General features: G+C 44.4%; 1 protein-coding gene across 1 annotated transcript; it reads right to left on the bottom strand.

Annotated features, from left to right (window-relative positions):
- Positions 1-446: 446 nt before the first annotated feature.
- On the bottom strand, positions 447-2,497 carry sox17 (SRY-box transcription factor 17). The gene is made up of 2 exons (XM_068709991.1): positions 2,040-2,497; positions 447-1,674 (listed from the first exon to the last, which is right to left on the bottom strand). The coding sequence occupies exons 1-2, from the start codon at positions 2,335-2,337 to the stop codon at positions 782-784; spliced, it is 1,191 nt and encodes a 396-aa protein (XP_068566092.1). The 5' UTR covers positions 2,338-2,497; the 3' UTR covers positions 447-781.
- Between the last annotated feature and the right edge of the window lie 15,847 nt (positions 2,498-18,344).

Genomic DNA, 18,344 nt, shown 5'->3' with positions numbered 1-18,344 from the left:
TCAGAGACAGGATGTCCGGAGCATAAACTGGGCTCCCATGCTGCGAAAACAAGGCGCCATGTGTAACGCAGTCAGAGATTACCTCCACTCTGTCCGGACCAGGAAGCTGGGTCGCGGCCCTCCGCTGCCCTGCTTCCAGGTGAGCGACCGGTGCTGCTTGGGAGCCCATTTATGCTGGATGTGGAAGAGGGAAAAACCAACAGAGGTAGTGCCGTGTGATACGGAGCCAACGCTGAATGAATGTTGTGATGAGTGGAAAAAAAACATCAGAAAAGTGAATTGTTCACAAAGCATTTTTATTTATTTTTGTTATAAAGTAACGGACCAATTGTTAGAGACTGTTTTTAGAAATTAAAACATATAATAAATATATGTGAAGGAATGCTTCTTTCAGTGTTTTCTGGAATTCAAGAGAATGTGAAATAATAAATACAAGAGAGGATGAGTCTATTTGCAAAAATTTATTTTAAAAGTGCAAAAAGTATAAAAAACACCGTCAGTATATACAAAACCTTTAAAATAGTGGCTGTTCAATATTTATTATCACAAAACAAATCCCTGCAAGAGAGGAAGAACAAGTTAAAACCAGTGTTTGAAACATTCTATGGCTTCTTCTTACAGTACAACAGTCTTCTCCACAGCGGCATTTTGAAATCTCATAGGCTAGCAATAACAAATATTTAAAAAAATAAAATTAAAACATTTTTGTTCAAATTTAGCTACAGAGATTTGAGGTCAGATCATGTGTCCTTGCAGCAGGGCGATGGGCCGGAGCAGGAGGTTAAGAGTTGTTGTAGCTACAGTAATACACAGCTGTGCTGGCGTCTGACAGCACCGATGATATCAGGCTTTCGGGTCCTTGCATGCCAGCCTCGTGAGACCCGTACGGCAAGCCCGTCATGTCCGCACGCGCCGAAGAGGAGCTCAAATACTGCTCGAACTCGCTGCGGTCCACCTCGGCCAGCAGCTCAGAGTGGTGCATCTGCTCCACGCCGTCTGCTGAGTGACTCTGGGAGTCAGGAGGTGGGGAGAGCTGTCCCGCCCCACCGGGATGCCGTTTGGGGTGGCTGGGACTGCAGTGCTGAGTGTAATACATGGCCAGAGGGTTGGGGCATCCCATGTAGGAAGGGGGAAGGGTGGCAGGCTGAGGGGGCTGCTCCGGAGCTGAGGCAGGGTGCCGGTGCAGGATGGGGTTGCCGTGGTGGTTGGAGTGGGGGTCCTGGGGCTGGTACTCCGCCGCCTGGGAGTGGTAAGCATATGCAGGCATCATGTGGCAGTCCTCTTGTGAATGTGGGGGGAAGAACATGAGGTCTGACTCCACAGCGTCCAGAGGAGAGGTGTCAGGCGTGGGGAGGCTGTAGGTTTCATAAGAGGGGCCCCCAAGACCCTGAGCGTCTCGGTAGTGGCTGAGCGGCTGCGGGGGAACCTGGAAGCCATGCTCGTGGTAGCCCAGGCCCAGAGTCTCCACACACACTCTGCCGTCCCCGGGCTGATGATCGGACACTCTGTGGACCAGAAAGCCAGAGTCCAGCCTCTTAATCCTCTTCACCTGCTTCCGCCGCCGGGGCCGGTACTTGTAGTTGGGGTGATCCTGCATGTGCTGAACCCGCAGCCGCTCGGCCTCCTCCACAAAGGGCTGCTTTTCTGTGACAGGAAGGGCTTTCCATGATTTCCCTGCAGGTCAAGAGGAGAGTGCACATCAACGATATGTCAGCAGATACTGTATGCAGTCTGGTGATGCACACAAAAATAGCTTGTTGCCAGTTGAGGGGGCAGGGACAGGTTTTTGAGGTTACATGTGCAGCTTAACTCAGACACAGGAACTTTGAATAACACGGTAACTTCACCTGCTGCCTCAACGACTGACTGAGTAAGAACCATTCACTGTTGTTTGAGCAACACGACAATATCATTTGACTTAAAACAATAAACTAAATTAACAACCACGTAAATATCAGAAACAAATACTAATAATATCTCTCTATAATAACCTGTACAGATCTGGTACATTTATTAAATACAGTACACAAATGACTTACCCAACATTTTGCTCAGCTCCGCGTTGTGCAGGTCCGGGTTTTGCTGCGCCAGTCTCTTGCGCTCATCCTTCGCCCAGACCATGAACGCGTTCATGGGCCGTCGGATCCGCGGTTCGGTCTTGCCGCGATTCTGGCTGCCGGAGCTGGAGGCGCACGGCTCGTTCTTCACTTTGGCGTCCCCGAGAGGACTGAGAGGGTCGGCCCACTGGCAGTGTCCCATTCCAGGCATCATGACTGACATCGCACACCTTGCCTGGGTCTGATCGTCGCTGGCGTAACCCGCATCGGGACTACTCATCTCTGTCCAGCTGGGAGGTGTTGGAGCGACAGACTACAGCAGCGCGCTACGACTGAGGACCAACACTCAGATACAAAGAACTGAACGTGACTTCTGGCTTTAAAGCTGGAAAATAATTAGTCACATCCACAAGCCGTTAGCTGAAGTTGCGAGGGCTGAAGTGTACCGAGTACTCAGTGCTGGATGTGAAGGCTGGCGCGCTATAAACTCACAGGCAGCCAATCACCATGCGGTGGGAGTTGCCCACTACTACAAAGGTGTAAAAAAGTTCGAGTAGTCCGCCTCCGACCCTTGTGTGAAGCGCTGAGACCCTCTAAGGAGAGGCGCGGTGAGATTTCTAATAGATGCAAACTATTAATAATAAAACATATATTCCCATGTGCACATAATGTGTTTTATAGTTAGATAAAACCCTACGAGATAAACCCAGGCTTTAGTGCAAAGCTTTTAAAAAAGTTGTCAATGTGTGACATTTCACCTACTTTAGGAGAGAAACTGATGAACCCTTTAATCCACAATCACGTTTAGTGAGGCCAGGTTTAACTCTCACCCTAGAATTAGACTGACGCGGATGCGCAGAGATCAATACTTGATCGACAGTCTGTGTATTGGATGGGGTTAAGTGTGTTCAAACCTTGAATATCTGGTTCACGTTAATGGTCCCCTCATTCGCAGCTTTTACGCACTATCGTCTCGATGGAGACTTTCTTTGATTACAGCCTAATGAGACGCGCGGGACAAAGGGCGTTTGAGGACTTAGCTTTTCCGAAAAGTGGCATCAATATACCTAAATAACAACGCTTAGATAAACAGCCATTACACGTTAGTTGGGCTCTGAGGCCTCTGACACAAACACACTGTAACATGTTGTGATACTGGTGCGCGTTTGTCTCTGGCTGTGACGCTGAAATATCCAAACAGTCGAGGATACTCTGTCGTTCACCGACTAGACGTCGGTCTGGGATGTTAATGAACCGAACAAAGAGGCTGATTGATTACGTTGTGGGCGTAAAACGCTTTACATTACTTTTTTTGGTATCACATTTATGAAGAAAACAGTTCTGTCTGGAAAAAAAAGCCCAAATATCTTGTTTTTAATTTACATAATGGGACATAATGGTAATTATGCATAAATATCTAAAAATAAAGCAGCATATTGAAAATAATCTGAAAGTGGTCAGTTATTATATTTCTTAACGCTTTAATTAAGATGCGTTTCACCTTTGATGTCTGAACTATAATGTCACAATTAAATGATTGTTTACCTCAGTGATGCTCATTCACTTCACTGTATTATTAATAAGCTCTGTCTGAGCTTATACACTGCACAGAGAATACATGTTGCCCCTAACACATCCCTCACTGAGACTTGAGTGAGAGTTTGAGGTGAACCGTCACTGAGCAGCATTCATGGAATATGTGTTAAAGACATTAGCTAGTATTGTGAAATATAAACTCCATTAAATGAAACACATGTGCAAGCTGCAGTGTGAGACTGTGTATCCTTTGGTTTTGGAGCAGCTGTGGCGGACCAGGACGGTGCCCCGGTGGGGGAAAGGTTAAAGCAACCTGTTGCACCTCAAATGTCCAGACGTGGAGTGTTTATGCAGCAGAGAATGAAGCCCCTGTTTGTGGTCAGAAACCCAAACATCACCCACAAGCCGATGCTGGTGCTTATCAGAGCCAGCAGCCCCCTCAACCTGTCAGCTCCTCTCGGACCGTTCCCATCTCGTAGTGGTTTACGGTCCCTGTGACACGGCGAAAGGGGCTGACAGAAATATGAGCGATGCTTATGCAACCTTTTGGTGCCCCGTGCAGACGCCACCGGGGACACAGAGAGCACGCCGGGTGACCCTCTAGGGGTCGGTGGGAGGGTGTTTTGGATGGAGGGCCCAGCCAAGCACTGCATGGGACAGGATCTGGACTATAATACTGTCATCGTCTATTTTACTGCTTATGACCTGATAAAGTCCCCCTCCCCCCCCCCTCCAGAAAGAGAGACTCTGTGTTGACATGGGCGTGGGCATGAGCGTGCCCTGGCCACCTCTCCCTCTTTCTTGCTGTGTGGGAGTGAAAAACCCCGTCTTTCGGTAGGAGAAGTCATAAAGTCTGGAGTCGTAGCCACATTTCCTCTGCAAGGTGAGGTTCAGAGTCGACCCAAAGGAGTGGCGGTGGGGGGGATGAGGGAAGGTGACACGCCTCATGTCCCCCCCTCCTCCCTCCATTCCTCCCCCTGTCCCTCCACCAAGTCCCCCACCCCGTGCCTGGGGAGTCTGGGGCTGGGTGGGGGCCAGGGCTCACGACGCCAGCCTCTGGACTCAGTGCTCAGGGAGAGGTCACTTGGCTTGCTTACACAATGGCATTATCTCAGTTCCAGCCTCGGCTACTGCAGCGGTGAGCACTTCCTGTCCCTCTGCAAGCACTTCCTGTCCTTGGCGTAGCAGCACAAACTGTCCGCCTTCCGAGTGAGTTCTGAAACGCGGGTGAGCTGCTGGTCGCCAGTCTCGCTGTATACATGTCTGTGGGTGGCTTTCTTGGGAATTGCACAATGTGTTTGCTGGCTCCTTTGTGCCGCGCTGCGAGGCAGCGGTGTTGGTTTAAATCACAGGGACGGAAGGTATATATATGTTAGCACTCTGCGCTGATCCCCCGAGCCACTGGAGCTGTGAAGGCCCGAGCTGGACAAAGACACAGAAGGGAAAAGTGCTCCGAGTTTGAACAATAGTCTAATTAGCAGCAAATGTTTAGGGACTCTGTCCTATTCTTAAGCTCACACTTCTTCAAGCATGTTTAGTTCATGGAGTAGTCAAACAACAGATAATTCATTTGCAATCACTTTGATAATCAGTTCATGATTATCATGAAAAAGTATACGTTTGCATGCGTCTGTGTCTCATATGAGAAGTTGTGCTCTTTCTCTTTGTCTTATCACAGTTAATTGAAGGATGGTGGACTTTTGGTCAGACAACAATTTGTGACCATTTTTCACAAACGTATGACATTCTACACTTCTTCATATGGTAAAAAGGCACAATATTTTAATTGCATTGATTGCCAGTACAATGAAACACAACATCGTTATAAAACTAATATATGCGTTGCTAGATTAGACACACATTTTGCAGTCACACTGGTCTTTTCGGTATAAAACTAAAAACTTAAACCTGCATTGTGATTTATTTTGCTTTGTCACTTTGGCATCAAGCTGCAACCACAACATTGTCATTGTATCAGCTAATAAAGGTAACATGGCTAACATGTTAGCAAACAGTTGCTTATTTACACATCCAGCAGACATGGAGCAACATTAACATTTATTGTTCGGATATCTGTCTCTGTAGCTGCTAATCGCTCCGCTACGTTCACCAGCTGGTCTTTAGCTGTGTGTCTGAGAGCGGTGACTCAAAACAAAACAGTTTGAGGTCCTAAAAAACTAAAACAATTAGCTTAATAAAGACGCTATAGCGCTCCTAGAGCCGAGGGGATGACTGCAGCTTTAAGAACAGTTCCTCAGTTTTTTACATCCTTTAAAAGGCTCTAATGAGGAAAAATACTCTGTTTGTTCCCATGTAGGTGTCCCGCCAACTAAAGAGGGTTGGTGTTAAAGGTTTACTCAAACTAATTATTCATAATTGTATCTGCAGTTAAAACCATTGTTAGCTGCAGCCCCCCATCAAACCCAGCTTATAGTTCTTTTGTCATGTGTATGGTAGGAATATAAATTGGAAGCCATACAGTCAGTGTGTAGATTTTTGTCATTGTCACTGGTGAGATATAGTGATTGTTTAAATTATCTGATTCGACTACGACTTCCTCCAACACCTGCTGGAGAGCGGGAGGTGTTTGGCGATGGGGGAAGGGCCCTCGTCAGGAGGAGAGAAGGAGGAGGTGAAGGAGGGGAGCACATAACAGGTGTGCAAGAAGAGAAATGAGGAGAGTCTGGATTCTGTAAATAGAAGTCGCACCTTTTCCCCAAGCTGGAAGTTTTAACACTAATAAAGTCACTCAAGAATTTAAAAGAAGTTTCAAACTGTGCAGGGGATCAGTAGTAGTTGGAATATGTGGAAAAGGAAAAGCTTGACTTCCTTTTGGCTTTTTGTTGGTGGTTGGTCTTTAGTAACCTGAGAATCATCCTATGAGGGAGATTGCAGATATGAGAGATCATCCACAGGTCAAGGTGGTTCAATTATGCTCACAAAAAGGATATGAGAGTCTGTGTTTGATCTGTTTTTTTTCCCCGGGTCCCTCTTTGGTCACAGAAATTGGGGACTTGAAATTCTGACGAATCACACCAGAAAAACGAGACAGAAACCGATCACGCTGCCTAAAGCGTCGCCTCTCACTTACACGCACACGTGGATGTCTTTAAGTGTTATTGGTGGTGCAGTCTCTCTCCCCCCCCCCCCCCTCCCTCCGGGGATTTCTGGGAAAGTTCCCTTGCCCGAGAGCACACACCCGGACCCTGCAGAAAGGGTAGCACTGCTGGGATGTTGTCTCCCCCAGACAAGCGGGGACTCGGAGGAAGCCGCCTCCACTCTCGTCTCATTGTTCTGGAGGCGTTAATCTGTCGGGGATCTGCCGGGAATCAGGTGGGAATCTACTCGGCCCTGTCGTGTTTATTGGCCAGCTCACTCCGCGCTTGAGCAGAAGAGGACATTTTGATGTCTTCAACCCGTCTGCAGCACCATCCGGCCCCCAAGATGCCCTGATGATAAAACTACTTCTTGATTGTCTCTGCTGCTCAGTTTGGAGATGAGCACATCCGCCTTTATCTTCTCATTCTGTTGTCTGTTTGACTAAACTGAAGCCCCGGGCCCGAGACCGGTCTTAAAGATGCCTTTAGTCGTGCTAACATGAGGATGTTTGGAAACTTTTCACGACAAGTTGTGGTGACCTCAGGGTTTGCAAGCTGCCAGGGGTCAGCCAACAATAAAACGGAAGCAACGAGTAAAATAATCAAAGTCTCTTTCCTGAGAACATCCATAGTGCTGCAGTTTCACTCAGGCAACTCGGAGGAGGCAGCAACACAAAATGATGATATCGTGTCAGGCTTTGAATCAGTGGCATCATGAGTGGGAAGAGGCCTTTGCAAATGTAGCATCTGGGAGAAAATGAATATACACATTTCAACAACAATACAAATAAAATGATTATTTGAGGTCGACCGCTCGTAAGAACAAATTAGAGACCAATCAACAAAAGTCTAATCAGGAAACGTATCAAGGCTAGCGGTTCCCACTTGCTTCCTGTCTTTATGCTAAGCTAAGCTAACTGTGCAAAGGCCGTAGCTTCACGTTTAGCTTCACAGCCACGAGGGTGGCATTGAACTTCACGAGAGGAAGTGTGATTCCCAAAATGTCGAACAATGGCTTTAACCAAGCTAACGGATTAGCCTAATTACCGACACCAATTTGTATATTATCTATGAACGAGTAGAGTGAGTCAAAGGTCAACCAGGAACTCTGTTTACAGTGGACATGCTAGGTAATCATTTTACTATTCACTCTTATTTTGTCTTAAATAAACTCAGCTAACCTGGGATTTGTCTAAAACCTGTATGATCATGTGTTGTGTATAGCCAATAGAAACAATAGCCTTTCAAAATAAGATCCAAGTTGTCATAAAACATAATTATCCGTTAACTCCAGTGTATACTTACACTCAGCGACCCCCCCCCCCTTGCTCTCAGGGTGACTTTCACTCATCTACTGTGCTCACAGTTCTTTCTCCCAGCACCACAGCGAGAGGGAGTATTAATAGAACGTCTTGATTGACTGATGAATCACCGTTAGTAAGGTTTCCTCAGTGAAACGAGGAGACACGGGAGAGCAGACTCTTACTTCCCTTCACTTTTACTGGCCCAACCCAAGTCCACATTGTCCTGACAGAGACTAATCGAGGCCCGTGTTTATCATTTTTATGACTTTATCCATTAAGACAGAGGTACGGTGGGCTTCCTGTTCTCCGGGTTCCTTGACGGGACCGGTCGCATTATTAGGGTCAACCTCTGCTCCCATCTCGCCACGCCATTGTTCCTACTGGTGCTATGACCATTCCCAAACTGATAAGCCTCGTCTATTTCGGGTCTTTCTGTTCTTTTTGTCCTTGACACAAGTATGAGCCTGAAATAGCTTTTTTTTTTTGTGTTATTTTAAGGAAGAATAAAACATGCACATACATATTTGCAAATATAACAAAACATGAGAAAATGAACTTATATAATAAACCATTTTATAATAGTTTTTTTTACCATCAAAGGGATGAAGTACTCCTAAACAATAACTTAAGGGCCAACAATACTCATGTCCAGCCAAACAGATAAACACCAAAGTCATTCTTCTCATTTTCAGCTCTCACTCAATCCCTGCTCTTGCTTTGTAAACCAAAAAAAAGCAATTGCTTTATAAGTATTGGTGAGAAAACAAATGATAGATTATTTCCAAGCAGCATTATTGTTTTCCTGACAGCCACCAGCCACATAAATACTCCTCTCCGCAACTTGGCCTGCCTTTGACCCCTCCGCCCGAGAAGTCCATCAACTCATCTCATCTGCTTTGCAGCGACGCGATGTTGCGCGCTGAAGAGATTGCACCATCGGCAGAATAATATCTATACTTTAAAAATCAGTGCTCGATGCCTTCGTGATGAAACAAGTTAATTACTGATCCAACTCTCCAGACTAGTTGTTTTGGAGACGAGGGAAGAGACAGTGAAGCCTTTGTGTGTGACAATCAGGGTGTGAATTGATTCCTCAGCGGCTCAAACACTCTGAATGCTTTCATGTGTGGCCTTTGCCTTGGTGAGGCGCTAAAGCGTAGAACAAAAACGCAGATACCCCCCGAGGGTGCTAACGGGACGCCGTGGCGGCCCGAAGGGTGGCCGACGTCGATCAATAATGGCGTGTGTGATCAGTGGCATCGCACCTCGCAAGAATCCGGATCAATACAGGTGAGCTGCAGAGACAGCAGATAAGAGGAAAGATCACTGAGCTGCGCTGGAAACAAAATCATAAGACTCGGTTTGAATTGGACTTTTTATAATATTTTTCTCATAGTGCAATAATGCAATGTCATTTCTGGAGATTACAGAACAAATACTCCAAAAGTCATAGCTGGAACTTCCTCATAGACGCAACAACTTCTCCTTTAATGGACTGTGGTTAAAAGCTCCTTAAAACTGTTTTCCCACATGAATGCGGATCTTTTACACAACCTAATTATGATGCAACACTTTCATATTATCACGGTGTCACTGCAAAGTTACCTGCACGCGAGTCTTTATTCAAACTCAGCAACATTAGTGAGTGCCCTGCAGGCCTTCATGTCCTTTATTGTGCTAAAGTGAGAGAAATGGCCAAGGAATGTGTTGTTTTCACACAGCTGTGGTTTTATGGAGGAAATGCACAGTGTGTGTGTGTGTGTGTGTGTGTGTGAGGGCTTCCTCCCTACGTTGTTCCCTTTACACCATAACCGTAAAGAAGCAAGCAGCATTGATAGAAAGAGCCGACCCACCTTTAATCAGATTCACACATATTATCTGTCAAATGAGTTCTTTCTCTCGAATGAATGTCCCGTCAAACTAAGTACATCTCGAGGCAGATGGCGTCAAGTTGACGAGACAGTGGGGTGAAATTAAAAATCAACCGAAGGCGTGAAAATTTGACTTTCACCTTTTTTTTTATTTCCTATTTGAGAGCAAAGTGAGAGCTGACATTAACATGTTCCAAAAACACACCATGAAGATGGAACATGGCTGTTATAACCACAGTGAGTCACAATGAAATGTACGCCATGAGAGCATTTTTATCAATGCATTATCTCACATATCTGGCCTATCTTACACTTCAAGGAGTTGCTGTGTTTGACTAAAGCTCTCAGTGTCGGAGTTCAGCTGATGGAGATTATCTCCTCGGTTCATTTACACACAATGGTCTGGATCATCGATATCTACTCGCTCCCTACAGCTGCAGGCTGCTGCACCAAAGCCCACCACGCAGCCTCGGTTAATAAAAGGAATACATTTCTACCACACGTGTATATTAGTACATATTCATTTTCTTGCCAAGATGAGAAGATTTATAACACTTAAATATGACGCTACTATTGGCAGTTGGTAAGCTTAGCTTAAGCTATAGCTAACTAGCGCTAGCCTGTTTAACGGTAACAGCTGTTCACTGATTAACATGCTACATATACAGTATGTGTTTATGTGTTTTACAGTGGGTTCTGTACAACCTGTGTCTGTTAGAAGTTTGCTAACATGCTATAGCAACCTGATAATATGTCAATATTTCGTCTTTTCATTAACATGCTTTTAGTTGATTAAACAAACCAGATGTAATGTTTGTAACGCTTCATTTAACGCTCAGCAAGAAAGCCAAATGATAATGTCCCCAAAATGTCGAACTCTTCTGTTAAACCTTATGCAGGCACATGTTAAATAACTACTCGTGCTTAATGGTCAGGTGTGTTTATGGATCAGTGGCCTCTAGCGGTGAGGATGCAGATCACAAGCAACTGAAACTTCCCCCGTGTGACAAAGCCAAACACAAAAATGCAAATGACTCTATCTAGAGCCAGTGCTTGGTTTGTCCCTACCGGGCTACTGTAGAAACATGGCAATGCAACGTATAGCAGACTCCATGATTCTTGTTTTTTAAGATGATTGTACACAAATATACTTTTATAACAGATCAAAAGCCTTCTTGTGATTTTCCTTACAATCACATTCAAGCGATCGCTGTCAGCTGATCGGCATCCCTCCTGTGATTACTCCTGCATGATAACATGGGAAAAGCTCATATCAGGAAGCTCAGGGGAAAGTCCCTCCTGATATCATCGCGTTTCTGCATCCAGACAAAAGCCCACTACTACCTATACTGACACGCTGCAGTGCGTGGAACAATGGAGACCCCAGAGGCCGCTATTCGCAGCTGAAAAATGGCATCCAGATATTCTGATCAATGCCCGTAGTGCAGACTTTGAACTTTGCTGTAATTGTTGCATTCTGTGCAGCGACAGGTTCGGCTTTTTTGGCTCGAAACCATCCAAAACATGTGTTATCGCTGCAGGCTGTGGAGCATGGGGCCTTATCAGATGGCCTTGTGGCCTTGCAATAACACGGGCTCTATCGTGCCTTAGCAGACCCGTATCTGGCAGCGGTGTCACAGAACAACAATAAATAGAACCTGCAAGCGATGCACAAAATGTTACTCAAGATGCTCATGAGAATACACTTCATCTGATTTGACAAATACACCAAACAGAAAGATTTTAGGCAAAAGAGTTAGTATGATTTTACTGTAAAACATCAACTTCAGCATGATGCTGCACATTTTAACCACAAACCAGATTTCACAGCCTTGTCCTGATGTAGTCAACTCGTGCTGTACTATAAGGCACAGATTTACAGAGTAAATCAAAGCAGACTATTTCCTCTGCTCAGAGGAAAACCCCTTGGAGGAGAATGAGTTGATAAAGTCCCAATGTGCCCACGGCTTCCTCTGAGATAAATAAATACATAAATAAAAACACGCCTGGCCACTTCAGATTTATTGTTCCTCTGTAGGCTGTGAAGTAGAGGCTATATTGTTTATAATAAATAAGTCCATTAGCAGATTTGGCCCAGGTGGATGACACGGCCTCTGTGAGGCACCCAGACCCCAGCGGGGCCCACGATACTTCCATTTAAGGCAGCGATGGCCAAGGAAAGGGGGGGACTACGGAGGCTAGTGTTGGTTTGACTGGGCTGAGACCGTGTCATGTTTTCTGGAGTGATAAGAGCCGGAGCAGGAAGCTGTGAGAGGGCAGGAAGGAAGAGCGTTTAGGTCTGGAAGGAGAGAGGGGAGCTGTGGAGACGGAGGACGAGAGTAAAAGAGAGTGCAGCAAAAACAAGACATTTTTAAAAAGAATAAAAAAATGATCCAAGGAAATGCAATACATCTTAAATGCATGCAACAGTATGTGGTGGTTGAAGAACATGTGTTTCATGCATGCAGGCGGGAGGGAGGGAGGGCTGAGCTCTGCTGGGAAACGCAGAGGGAACCTGGGGTCCAGGGGGAAGTGAGTGGATGACTAAATCTGGTCTGAAAGGCCACACTAACATACACCTGCTTCCCGCATTCAAACAGGCTACACAATGATGACGATATCAAGCATCAGGCTTTCGTCTGTCAACACCAAACTGAGTAGTACAGCAAGAAGAAAAACGGCACCAAACAGCTACGGTTCAAAATGAACGGGTCTTTAAAAGCAAGTGGAGCTCAGATGGTTTCTGAATTGTCTGAACACTCTGTAGCTTAGCTAAGAGTGGAAACGGGGAAAGTAGCTCACTGAGCTTTAGAGAAGCAGCACCTTCTTGGCTAACTGTTTCCCCCTGTTTCCAGTCTTTATGCTAAGCTAAGCTAAGCTAAGCTAAACTAAACTAACCAGCTAAATGCTGGCTGTAAGTTAATATTTAATGCACAGACATCTTCTCCTAAAAAGGGGATGAGCCCGTTTCCCAAAATGGTAACAAATGGAAGATATATTGTGGAGATACTAACAAAGCTAACCGAAATGCAACCACAGCTGTAAGTGTTTGCAAAGATTTCTAAAACTCTATTCCATCCATCCAGTGAATTCATCAAAGGTAAACACACATTCAGAGTTGTCATTGAGCTCCAGGTGGACTTTCACTACCAGGTGAGGATATCAGCGGCTCAGTGCCACCCCACGCTCATCTTTCCCCCTTTTTAATCAATCTGTTCATCTAAAAGGATTTCTCTATTTTGAGATTTTAATCCAGTGTCTGAGTTAATCTCTGAGAACTCAGGGATTGGAGGAGGGGACGGATGGGGGCATCAAAGCCACTCAACTTCAGCCGTGCTCTCACAATTACACCCACAAGGCATCAAGGCGACCAATACATCACGCTCCCGTAATGCCTCTCGGAAAATTAATTTTTTTTCAGGCTCGGGACTCGGTCATGTAGGTCAGATGGTCGACGCCGGTTTTGGTCCATTTACAGGCATTCTTCGGTCAGATTAAATCAAGTGTCGGCGATGGTCAAGCCTCAGTCAGGCTGTGTTTAGAAACAACAGATCAGCTGGTTTGAGAGGGTTGACCTTAAGATCAACATCTAAATATGTATTCTTCACACTGCATGTGGAGTTTTAAGGGAAATGCCACCTCTCTGACATTTCAGAGTGAATGTTTGTGTTCTGCTTTACTGTGTTTTTTACAGATGGATTATGAATCAGTGCAACAGAGGGAGCCCTCCACTGGACCTCAGAGGCATTACACACAAACCTGAAAGCCCTTTTACTCATTCTCATGGGCCAACTGACTTTACAGATTCCTCTCATCTGTTTGTTTCCTTCATTTTTTATATTTTAACAGGTTTAAGAACAGGAACCTTTTTTTGTTTTTGCTCGCAGTAAAAAAGGGGAGTTTATGAAAAGGGATAAGGAGCAAATTGAAAATATCAATCATCTAAAATACAAAAATTACACCCTTAATAACAAAATTAAAGCTGCACTTTTGCTGCTTAGAGTACATGTACACACACGTACAAAAATACACACTCCAAACCAAATACATACTGGATAAACATGCAAACATATTAAGGGTTTACGGCTCTTATTGGCTTTCATCTGGCATGAAGTTGATTAGAGTTTGAATGTGTGATTGTATTCATTTCTCTTTTCTCAACTCATTTGACTGTTGCTAACCTGTTTCACCACCCTCGTTGTCACAGATCATCTCATCGGTTGTGTTTGAAACGGACCCTCGACAGAGTCAGAGAGTCTGGCCTCTACTTGCCCTCCGAGGACTTTATTAGAGGTCTATTACTGTAAAGTTGTTATCAGCTATTGAGGAGGGGAGGGGGAGGGAGGGGGGGGTGTCTCCCTGGCTGCCACTAAGCAGTAAATAAATATGAGCCTATTGTATTCTTGTAGCCTCACTGTCCTTGCTCTTCCATGCTGAGTAAACGCTCACATACAATGGGAGGCCGGACTGCCTTGTCATTCCTGATCCCCCTAGATTGCTCTTCCAGGTCCTCTGCCTGGGAAAGTGGCAGCAGAGGAAGGAGGAAGCAATGAACCGAGAGGGGATCTGAGGGAAGGTCTCACTGTGTGGCATCCCAGAACCGACGACCGACGTGATGAAAAACTGTCATCGTATTCTTGATAGCGGAGGAGGAAAGTAACCGAGTACATTTACTCAAGTTCAGTTTTGACGTACTTGTACTTGACTTTCTTTCAATCTGCTGATACTTTATACTTTTACTACATTTCTGCACATAGCAAAGTCTTTAATTGAGTCTAAGTCTCCTTTTTCTTAATCAAGAGAGAACAATGTAGCAACACAACATCCAACCGTTCTAATATAGTTAGAAGTTTTTATACATTTTCTTGGATAAGGTGTAGTTTATTCCCACAATTTTAAAGCATTCTGTCTCTTTAAAATTCTCATAAATTAACAATAAATTCTATAGGAAGTTGTATGAAGTAATCTGACTTGTCTAGATTAATTACCCTTTATTTAAAAGTGTTTTAGGACTCAAATAAGTGATAGCTATATATGTTTCTAAGTGACACAGAATGATCACATATGGTCATCAGTTAGGTTGCTCCTCATGCACAGCTGCCTGTCCTGTGTTTGTTTGCTCACAATTGGGTTGTTTACAAATTATAGTGTATTACGTTTTGTAGGTATGAGTACGAACTGTGATTGAGAACAGCCTGCTCTTCAAGATTGGAATAGAGGACTCCTGCTTGTAATGGATTCTTTTCACGGCGTGGTATTTCTCCGACACTAATTGATGGTTTATGTGCAGCCGTCTGTCATTTGCTGAAACTCAACTGGAAAGATAAAAGAAAGAAATTGAAAGTTGTGGAGGTTTCTGGCCACCTTGGGCAAGCCTGGTGGAGCTTCCTCTCCAGTTCCTCCACAGGAAGAGTGCTGACAGGGCTGCATGGGCTCACAGAGTTCCTCCCATGAAAGCAGAAGGTCTCGAGCGAGGAGGGGTGCACAGCGTCGCCATGGGACGGCATTATTCAGGCCTGCCGCTGCGCCGCGAGCATGAGGCTGCCAATTCCAAGGCGCAGGCGGGCGCTGCCATCCCGTAATCACCGATGACATACATGAAGTACTTTTCCAGATCGGTTTTCCTGTCCTTCCAGCTGCGAGAGGGGCAAACAGCACAGGAAGAATAACACAAGTTGCAGCCGGGCTCAGGGAATGTGGCCTTAACAAACACAGCACAAGTATAAAAAGTTAAAAGGCACACTGCTCTTTCCTCCTGAGAGCCTCTGAGAGAGGGAAGTGAGGCTACGTCCTGAGAGAAGGTCCAACCTTCCTCAACACCCACACAGACTCAACAATAACCTGCCAATCAAACCGAACACTGTTTACTCTGCGCTACCTGCCAAAGTCCGGAGCCTCAAATCAAGACCACTTTTCTGACATGTTATCTTGTATGTATTTGGACTCAGATTTATCTCAATCTCTGCCGCTTCTGGGTGTTGAATCAGCTTTTTCCTGCTGATCTTAATATCTGCTAAGAGATCTCAGAGGAGCCTGTGTAGACGTGCAATGGATCTTTGTGGCAATTGGTTTAAATCAGGATCAGAATATGGTTTATCGTCAAGTAGGTTTCACATAGCCTACATGTGAATTTGCTTTGGTGTATAGTTGGTACACAACAATAAACATAATAAGAGAAAATAAAACCAAAAGATAGACGGTGTAAGGAATCAAGATGCTTGATTTTAAATTTGGAATCGCTCTCTTTTATGATGTAAAATCCCATCTTTCCCATCATGCACCTCATGACCCCTCAGATGACTCCTGTGACCTTTTGGAGGGCGTCTGACCGTGAAGACAAGACGTTGAATTCAGGCTTTTTCTCCACCGTGACCTCCACATCGGAGCATTATAAGCAAAGTGATGTTTACAGCTGCAGCTTAACACACAATGCGTTGCTCTCAGGTGCTACCAGCTTGCTGCTGTATGCACACAGTCCGCTACCTGCTGAGGGGCCTGGTGAGTCGTCAGTGTTTTACTTGCTAAGTCAATCAGCAGAGGTGTTAAAGAAGCCACGTCAACACAAACTAACAGGTGCCCGCTGACAAGCCCCCCCCCGGACTGTAGCTTCACTGTGCCACTGGTGTTGTCATTGTATGGAAATGCTTTGTAGTTATAAAACATACACACGCTCACATTACATGTTAATTTGAAATAGCTGCATTATTAGTCATTGTGTCAGAATAATGAGCTTATTCTCATTTCACCGCTTAAGCACATGCAAACACACACACATGTAAATGGAGAATTTTACTTTAACTATGTTGTGAAATAAATGGAAACAGCATTTTAAGCAGCTCATGGGGCTAACGCTAACGCTAACTTAGCTGGAAAGCATTGAGACATCTTTATTTCAGCCCAGGCGGCAACCTCTGCTTCTAAATAGTAAACACACTGCAGAAGTGACTTAAAGCTGCACTCTCTCTAGTGTCCATCAAGGGGCGACTCCTCTGGTTGTATAGAAGTCTAGTCTAAAATGACTCTACTTCTCTCTTGATTTATTCCCTCAGTAAACATTGTAAACATGAGTTTATGGTCTCAATCTCTAGTTTCAAGTCTTCTTCAATACAGCATGATGTTCATTTAGTACATTATGGTCCATTTAGAGTCAAACAGACCATAAAGCAGGGGATGCTTTAGGGCGGGGCTACACGGTGATTGACAGGTCACAACCACGGCATTGTCCGGTCTGGGAGTTTTGATTTCATTTTGTAACTTTAAACCCTTCACAGTGTGTTTTCAGTTCGTGAAAGTTAACTGTAGTCGTCTTCGCTCCTAAAAAGGTCCTAGTCAGCGTTTGATTGTAACTGGAAGAGGCACTTTGTTATCAAGATACTATCACGTCCTGAAATAGTGTTGATAGGTGCGTCTCACCTCTTTATCTGGAATGATCATTTAATCAGTATTCAAAAACAATGATGCTCACACTGGTACACACACACACACACACACCCACACACACACACACACACACACACTCATGCAGATAAACTCATTGACATACTGCCAGACTGAGTCATGAAGCACCAGAGGACGCTGAGGAAGGAGGCGTGATGTTATTTCCACATAAAATAATCTGGCAGGAATTATTCCGAAACAAGACGACACATTTCATTCTGATGATTTCATGTTAAAATACTGATTTGAAAATTTGAAGAACAAGTACAGCATATAGTGGACACATATCAATCATCACATATTTAAAGAGAAATATCAAACAAACAGTGTGAGGATTGTGTTTGTGTTAATCGTCCCCTGAGTGTTTGTTGACAGGCGTTGGTGGGGAGCATTGTGTCGGCCCAGCGGGTCACAGGGACACACCCAGCGGCTCTGTTCTCCTCAGTCAGTCCGACTCCGCTACAGTCATCGTCTCTCTGTCTGTCTCTCGTCATAAAAACCACAAAGAGATTTCTCTCTCTGCACACCGTGAGCGAGACCTTGTCCTTCTCACTTCAGACTTTAGTTATATGTCTGCAAACATGATTCATTTATTATTTATCAAAAGGGTTAGGTCACCCACTTGGACTTTTCTTTACACTTTGACCTCACTGCTAATGAGAACATAAAATATACTTTTAACTCAACAAACGATTATATATTTGACAGCTACATTTTATACAAAACATGTAACCATCTTATAAAATATGTTGCATTGTTATGCATTAAACAAGTAAGCAGCATACAAAGTCGTTACATTTAATATATTAAGTATGACACTTATATATGAAAGCACCAATAATAATAATTCAACGATATGATAACAGCAAAATACTTGAGTAAGTTATTTTCTTTTAATTTTAATTAATAATACTTTTACTTGAGACACATTTTCAATGCAGGACTTTTAGTGGTAGTACTGTGTGGCATTTTGTGGTACTTAAATACATGATCTGAATACTTTGCTAGCTTTAGTTTTATTGGGTTGTATGATATGAATCT

The sequence above is a fragment of the Cebidichthys violaceus genome, unplaced genomic scaffold (genome assembly GCF_023349555.1).
Source record: "Cebidichthys violaceus isolate CVI_PGR_0920_01 unplaced genomic scaffold, fCebVio1.0.p SCAF_15, whole genome shotgun sequence".
NCBI classification, from domain to species: Eukaryota; Metazoa; Chordata; class Actinopteri; order Perciformes; family Stichaeidae; genus Cebidichthys; species Cebidichthys violaceus.
The sequence above is the reverse complement of the archived record's forward strand: the minus strand, read 5'-3'. Positions and strand labels throughout refer to the sequence as shown.